This window comes from Triticum dicoccoides, chromosome 5A (assembly GCF_002162155.2).
Source record: "Triticum dicoccoides isolate Atlit2015 ecotype Zavitan chromosome 5A, WEW_v2.0, whole genome shotgun sequence".
In the NCBI taxonomy this organism is placed as follows: domain Eukaryota; kingdom Viridiplantae; phylum Streptophyta; class Magnoliopsida; order Poales; family Poaceae; genus Triticum; species Triticum dicoccoides.
In genome coordinates, this window is record NC_041388.1 from 603,127,236 (window position 1) to 603,135,297 (window position 8,062).

At 45.4% G+C, this 8,062-nt stretch overlaps 2 protein-coding genes across 4 annotated transcripts; one reads left to right on the forward strand and one right to left on the reverse strand.

Moving 5' to 3' along the window:
* Window positions 1-430: 430 nt before the first annotated feature.
* On the forward strand, window positions 431-1,622 carry LOC119303286. Its single transcript, XM_037580400.1, has one exon. It carries the CDS (start codon window positions 527-529, stop codon window positions 1,055-1,057), a length of 531 nt encoding a protein of 176 aa, XP_037436297.1. The 5' UTR covers window positions 431-526; the 3' UTR covers window positions 1,058-1,622.
* Window positions 1,623-1,736: 114 nt separating this feature from the next.
* Window positions 1,737-4,978, reverse strand: LOC119303284 (L10-interacting MYB domain-containing protein-like). Of its 3 annotated transcripts, none has more exons than XM_037580397.1 (3): window positions 4,660-4,978; window positions 2,312-3,083; window positions 1,737-2,233 (listed from the first exon to the last, which is right to left on the reverse strand). In XM_037580397.1, exons 2-3 carry the CDS (start codon window positions 3,081-3,083, stop codon window positions 1,761-1,763), a joined length of 1,245 nt encoding a protein of 414 aa, XP_037436294.1. In that variant the 5' UTR covers window positions 4,660-4,978; the 3' UTR covers window positions 1,737-1,760. The 3 variants fall into 3 exon arrangements, with proteins under 3 accessions (XP_037436294.1, XP_037436296.1, XP_037436295.1); XM_037580399.1 differs by lacking the exons at window positions 1,737-2,233; window positions 2,312-3,083 and adding exons at window positions 3,189-3,901; window positions 3,989-4,299; XM_037580398.1 differs by lacking the exons at window positions 1,737-2,233; window positions 2,312-3,083 and adding exons at window positions 3,189-3,901; window positions 3,989-4,304.
* Window positions 4,979-8,062: the final 3,084 nt, after the last annotated feature.

Genomic DNA, 8,062 nt, shown 5'->3' on the forward strand with positions numbered 1-8,062 from the left:
ATGCCTGGGGGCGGCCCTGGGGCCGGCGGCTGGGGACCAACTCGCCCCAGGTTCAATTTTTACGTCGGCTCACCACCAGGTGGCGATTTTAGACGCCTCCTGAGATGGCAATGGCTGGAGATGCTCTTAGCCGCGTGGTTAGGGTTTTGCTAGTTGGCCCGTTGGCCGGAGCTCACCGTCCGTGAGCATGATTTCGAATAATCTTCACGAGTAGCCAACTGACTGGTGACTGCGCTTGCGAAGAAGAAAAGCCCGACGAGTCCACGGCTCCACGCCATTCGCTGGCCGCAACAAACCTCCAGCCAGGCTGTGCTGCCCCCACACCCGGCTACACGACAACGCTCCCTCTGCCTCCCCGCTGCGTCTCCCTCTGCCGCTCCGCTATATATACCTCTTCCTCCCCATCACCGTCTCCGGCAGCAACCACACCGCGCATTACATTACCACCGCAACAGCGCGAACAAGAGAAGAACCAGACAGTAGCAAGCAGCAGCAGCAGTAGCACACACGTGACGACCAAGACGGAATGGGTCTTTGTGTGTCGTACGACGCGGCGGCCGACGGCCCGGCGACCGCGAGAGTGGTGCTCCCCAGCGGCGAGCTCCGGGAGTACTCGCCGCCCGCGACGGCGGCGATTGCGCTGGAGGAGGTGGGCCAGCAGGGGTGGTTCCTCTGCGACGCCGACAGGATGGGGTTCGAGGGCTCCGTCGCGGCGATGGCGGCCGGCGAGGAGCTCCAGCCGGGGCAGATCTACTTCGTCTTCCCCGCAGAGATGCTGCGCCGCCGCCTCACCGGCGAGGAGGTGGCCTCGCTCGCCGTCAAGGCCAGCGCCGCCCTCGTCAAGGCCGCCACCGCCTCCTCTGCCGGCGGCCGGCGCCGGCGAGGCTCCGTGGCGCCGCTTGTGTTCGCGCCGTCGGAGGAGGACTACTCGAACGAAACCTTGGCGACGTTTGCAGTGAAGCCGGCGGTGCCGCAGAAGCGGAGGGTGGCCTACCGAGGCGGGAGGTCGCCGCCGAGGTTCTCGCCTGACTTGACGGCCATCCTGGAGAGCGAGTAGAGCCGCGGAGCGCACGAGACTGCCAGAAAAGAAAAGCACCTTTGCACAAAGCCCTGCCTCGCCTGGCCGCGAGTGATGCGTGACCCGGCCGCTAATGTTGGATCGAACGGCGGCGACGCGGTAAATGATATGTGGAGTTAGGGCCTGTTCTGGAACTCTCCCAGCTCCACCGAATCCACGATTTCAGCTTCTGGAGCGAGCTCCTCACTTCACCCAGCGATCAAGAAACGTTATGCAGGGACGCTGCCTTCTCCCTTCGCTGCAGCCCAGCTGGGAGGCAAAAAGCCTGTTAGGCTCCCCATTGGGCTGGCTGGAAGCAGCCCAGATGTGCAGCAGAGTTTTTTTTTCACAGTTGTCATGCCTTGGGCTAGCTAGGCTGTACGTGGTGATACACACATTTGGCGTGTTAAAAAAAAGGATACACATATGGCTGGGCGGGGCTGTACGTGGTGCCTTGGGCTTATAGCATGCAAAGTTCTTGTTAATACAGTAGCTACGGCAGCTACTTTTGCTGTACAGGAACATGTACAGAGAGATCGCCGTTTGGTACATGGAGCAACAAATATTCGAAAGATCCCAAATTTTCAGAGCTAACATAGGTCATAATTTAGCAGAAAAACTTGTTCATGCCACAAAAGCTTCATTTGCCAAAAAGTTTGCAAATCAATATGGTCTCACATAGAAAATCATGAACATGATTTCTTCACCAACTAAGAGCAATGGCTGTAGCTAGTTCATGCCTAAACAAATCCATGTTAGGACCGCTTTCTGCCGTTGTTGAAGCATCCGATGCATTTGAAGGAATAGCACACTTCTTGTATCTATCAGGAATAGTTGGAACATAATCCGGATCCCTCTCACACCGAAGAAAGTGGAGATCCTCTTTGTCATGGAGGCGGACATAGTTGTGTAGTGTCATGGTAGCCGCAACAATCATCTTTTGTGTTGCAATCGAGTAGTTTGGCATCTTGAGCAAGATTTGCCATTTCATCTTCCATACACCAAAGGTTCTCTTTATGGTATTGCGCTTGGAAGAGTGGAGCCGGTTGAACTTCTCTACAGGAGTAGTTGGGGGCGCACCTCTCTGGAAGTCGGGGATGTGATAGCGTTCTCCTTTGTAGGGTGCTAGATAGCCATCTCTGTTAGGATAACCGGCGTCTACAAGGTAATACTTGCCTACACAAAGCAACAACAAACATGATTGTGAGTTGGAGGATATGTTACATAAGTTGCAACAAAAAGATATATACTAACCCTTGGGAGGATGTGGGAATATGGCCTTGTCATTTTCAATTGCATGGAATAGGACACTTGTGTCATGCATAGAACCCGGTTGTCCAATTGAAGCGTAGGTGAAATGCATATCAAAGTCGCATACTGCCATCACATTTTGAGTTGTTGCACCCGTTCTTCCAATGTACCTTACTTTTGAAGGTCCTTCCGGAATAGAAGCCCTAATATGTGTCCCATCTATTGCACCAATACAATCTTTGAGGTGAGGAAAAGCCCTTTTATCACGCTTAATCCTATCATGCACAATGTGAAAATTTGGGTCTTGAGGCCTAATGTAGTGAGATGACATTTTGATCACACAATGTAGAACATCATGGAACTTACGATGGACCGTATCTGCTCCATGTTTGAAACGGTTTTGGGTTCTCCTATTTGATTCACAACCCCCCAAGGTCCATAAGAACATAGCTAGAGACTCATAAGTGGTAACAAAGCATGTTTCTTTGAGGCCATACTCTGCCACCAACTTGTCATGAAGATCAAAGAACACATGTGCATTCATTCTCAACATTGTGTATGTCTCTCCGGGAGTGCCAATAGTCTCTTGCGACCATTCAAAACCAGTCAACCTAGATGTCCTAGGTTCGGCCTTCATGACCCAACTTTTACAATACTTACCAACTATGGAAGACACGCCTGAACAACGCATGTCCATATCATGTTGATATTGTAAAACCATAATTTTCTTTCTTTCATAATTAGTGTCATCATCACTTTCACTATCCGATGACATCTGCATATAAACAATCACCAACATATGAAACACAAGTTAGCATCTATTGGATCAACAACATAGACATAATGCAAAGATAAATAACAAACACTAGGTTAAACAACATAGACATAAAAGATGGTTCCATAAAGCCTACATAAATAGATGGAATGGTATCAAGTAGTTCCCATACTTTAAGAAGTAGGTTCAACATAAAAGACATAAATAGTTTTGATAGCAAAGGATAATCGACCATCACACATAGATGGAATATAAACTAACTACTTCGCATACTTCAAGTCATATTTCCTACGCAACCAACCCTTCCGAGAGTCAGGAGGCATGTAAAGAAACATCTCCCTTTGCGCCCTCTTCACAAACAACTCGCTAGCCATGAAGAACTCATCGGTATTAACTGTTGCACCACAAGCAATGACTTCGTCCATGACCGAGGTGACACAGTTCGCCTCATCTTGCTTTAGGAAAGACTGAAATGACGAGTGAGAAGCCTCGGCAATGTCACCAATCCTTGTAACTTGCTCACACATCACTTGTGCGGGCTTGGGTTTCTTGTTCTTTTCTGGAATGATGATTCCAAGCCTCACTTTAGATGAAGTAGGTGTTGCCTGAGATGCTTGTTCTTCCATATCATCCAAATCAAGGTCCTCAATCTCGTCAACATTGATGGATTCTTTCACTGCCGCACTAGAGGGGGGAGGTATGCCAGAAGAGGGATTCCAATGGTCAGTACCATCAGTTGTGATATCTTCAAAAATAACCCGCAACTTTTCTTCATTAGCAAGTCCTTTCTTCTTGAACTTACCACAACCTTTAATATCCTGTAATGCAACAAGTGAAACACATTATTAGTAAATAAAGAGATATGGCTAAATTAAGATACATGATATAACAGCAAAAGAACTCACAATTTTAGCCTTCTTCCACCACTCATCATCTTGTGACACGGTGTTGTTCACATAGTCCCATCCGGCTCCGGTCTCCCGAAACTTGAGTTTCTTGAACAAGGTGAAATCAGCTTTAAGCTTGTCCCATTTGTTTTTCAATTGGGTATGTGTGTAGTCAAGCCCGGTTCTCATCTTAAATTGTCTTGTCACCTCATCAAATGCATTTGGGGTCAAATAATTGCCTGGCCTATTTCCAGCGTCCACTTGCTCGGCGAAGAACTCGCACACAATCCGAGTGTTTTCAACACTCCATTCAGCAGTCATGCTTGACACTTATCTACGAAAATGCATGTCACATTGGTCCTCACATGTACTAGCATAATATGTAAACTGAAGTTTTTTGCAAAGCCAAAATCATGTCATATCTGAACAGCACTTTACAAAGCAACTAATATCTTAGCAGTACAGCTAATATCTTAGCACTACACAATTCAAACTGTTAATATGCTACCAGTACTACACTTCACAAATTACATTCACCCAATTAGGCAGGCACTAGTTCATATTGTATATATCTTAGCAGTACACATACAACACTGCACAAAAAATCAGTTTCCGTTAACAGTACAGGAGCTCAAAAATTCAGTTTCCATTAACAGTACAGGGGCACCAAGTCTGACATAGAAGCTCACCTTGTGGTTTGGGCGAGGGGGCTCGGCCTCTGGGCTGCTGCTCCTGGCTCCGGCGTCAATGGCGACCTGCTGAGTTCGCCATTGTCAAGGGCTCGCTGCTCCAACCTGGTGCCGGGACGAGCGCTGCTGAGCAGGGGATCCGGCGGGAAAGAGGCCGGGGTGGCCGGATCTGTACGCGCAGGAGGGGATTCGGCCGGCGACGGGGGCAGCGGGTCTGGCGGCGCGACTGGCGGCGGCGAGGGTTTGAGGAGGGAGCAGAGGAGCGAGAACGGTTCGAGTCTGGGCTTCTCTGTTCTGTACGCGAGCCGTGCAAGGAGGATGTGCGCGCCAATCGTTTTCCTTGGCGGTGGCAAAGCACTGTAAATACAAGGAACTCCAGATTCTGTCGATTCGTGAAGCTGGGTTTTCCTCGCTCCGCAAAAATGCACTACGGCCCATCCCAGCTTCGCTATTTCAGCTTCTCGGAGCTAATGCGTTCGGCTTCGTTTTTCACGTGGAGTTTGGGAAGCTCAGAGTGGGAGAGTTCCAGAACAGGCCCTTAGTTTCTCGAGTTGGGTCGTAGGGATAGTCGCGTTTTGGACGTTGTTAATACTATACACGTCAGGAACATGTAGGGAATGCACATACAGATAGATCAATGTAAATAACTGTATAAACAATGTGGGCCTAAACTCCACTGCTCGTGCCCTCATCTCCTATTCTAAATAGTTAGCCCCCACTAAGTATTTCTCTCAACATGCAAGTATCCCACCTCATCATTCAACATGCATGGAAAAAGGTCCATCTCAACATGCAACTATTCATATTAAAATTCCACCTCAACATGCAAACATGCAAGCATGAAAAGATCCATCCTATTGTGCTATTTACATTTTACTATTATATTCGTTCAAAAAACTACTATTTCAAATATTCATGTTTCATATAAAAACTTTATTGAAATGTTGCAAAACGTTCCCGCAACAACGGGCCGAGCTTCATCTAGTTTTTATGTTTGTCATGTGCAGGAGTAATCCTCCGCGTTCGAAGCCAATAATCGAATTGGAACCTGTAAAATTTAGGGCATGTGCGGAACTTAAAATTGAGGCCTAACTCTTTGGAAAATCTATAGTACTGTCATAATTTTTTCTTGAAAAACATCATCATCTTTATTTGAGAGTGGATAATGACATCCATAGCAATGTGATATATCAAGAATCGTACCTTCGGTATGCAGAATGCCGGACATAACTCTCCCTCTCCCTCTATTTGCTCCTTATCCAGCACAATGAACGGCATTGTGCTAAAAAAATAAACGCATCTTGCCCGACAAGTCAAGAAATAAAACAAGCAAAACAGAATTTTACCGATTAGGGTCTACACCAGATCAATCACAATTCATAAATTGTCAAGTTCGCAAATCACAACAACTTAGATGCTTTGAATTAACTCGAGCAAACTATATTACATAGAGGGGCTGAAGATCTCGTGGCCTTGAGTGATCGACGATGCCACAGAGGGAGAGGAAGATACCTAGGGCATGAGAAGCCGACTTGCGAGTGGCAATTGGGCCGGCCTGGCTCGGGCACGACACGACCCTTAGAGGCCCGTATATAAACAGGTCGTGTTGTGTCGGCCCAAGTGCTTTACCTCGCGGCCTAGGCATGACACATAGATTGTACAGGCCGGTCCAGCATGGCACGTGTGCTGGTGGCTCACGTGCTATTTGGCCTTTTACGTTGTTTTTGGGCCAATTTTTGGCCTTTGGGATTGTTCAAGAATAAAGAAAAACTGAAGAAAAAAACATAATCAACAAGTCGTGTTGTGCCGGCACGCGAGCCTCGCACGGAACTTGACACGACCCCAGGCGTGCTACGGGCCAGACACGGCTGGTTTAGCCACATGTTGGGCCAGGCTGAGCACCCATGCTTTGGTGTCGGCCCGTGAAGCAAAGGCCCATTGGCCATCTTTAGTTTGCACTGTGGAGGATACGTGCGAGTTAGGGCTAGCATTACAAAAATCCTATTACCCACTTGTATCGGGGTATACTTATTTCCCAGTATAATAAATCGTGTACGGGCGATGGTGATGGGTCAGCCCAACTAGAAGGACCGGGTGTAGTATTTGGTTCCGTTTTTGGAAGGTTCTCCCGGTTTTCCCTCTTTAATACATTTTTTCATTTATTAAATTTTTATCTTTTACGTTTCTATATACTTGCTTATATTTTATAGTTTTTCTTTTATGTTTTTTTATTTTTGGATATTTTTTTCTTCTTCTTTTCTACGTCTTTTTTTATTTTTATTATATTCTCCTTTTAAATTTGATGAAATTTATTCAAATTCATGTTTTATTTTTTTGAAAATTCCTAAAATTTTCAATAACAATAATTTCACAAACTTTTAAATATTCACAAACAATTTGATAAATTTTAATATTGTTTTATAGAAATTTAACAATTTCCACAATCGCCAATATTTTTATCGCAACACTTTTTAAATTTATGAATTGTTTTTTAAATTCTGACATTTTTTGAATCATAAAATTAGTTTTTGATAAACATTATATTAATGTTAGGCACTTTTTATATTCATGGACATCATATGAATTGCAAAAAAAATGTAAACATACTAAATCTAAAGAAATAATGGGATTTTTTTCTAAATTGGAGCAAACGTACAGGGCGAAGCCGGTTCTATGGAGAGCGGGACGTAATGAAGCAAGGCGGCCTGTTAGGAAACTATACAGGGTGTGGAAATGCTTAATGAGCAGCTCACCAATCAATATAGCGGCAGTTCCGAATAATAGGTCCCAAAGAAGAACGAGAAGACACCAAAAAAGCACAAGGAACGTAACCTCCGCATGGTGTGTTGCGATCCGGGAGCTCTTATACGGTGTGTCCAGTGTCAACAAAGCTTCCCAGCAATCACACGCCATCGCTCGTGGTTCAGCCCATGTACATGGTGAGCACTTGATCTCATTCCTGGTTTGCTCGATCGCATATACCGCTTAAGGTTGACATTTGACCAGTCAACCCTTAACTTTTGAAAAATGCAGGAAAAAACGACAAAAAATGCAAAAAACAAAAAGTTCATGACTTGAGAAAAAGTTCATCGACTTGAAAAAAGTTCATCAAATTTGAAAAATTTCATGAAATTTCCCCAAAAAATCCACGAGTTTCAAAAAAAGTTCCTCGATTTGAAAAGAAATATCATCAAATATGTAAAAGTTCATCAAATTTCAGTAAAAGAAAATCAATTTTGAGAAGAAAGTTCATCGAACCATGAAGAAAAACAAAGCAAGAAGAAAAACGAGAAAAAAAGATGCAATCAATAACTTGGGGTTAATGTGGCGGTGTGGTTATTGTAGTGTGCTTTGATGAGGACTTCGCAGGTTCGATTCACACCAGGAGCTTCTTTTGCCGATT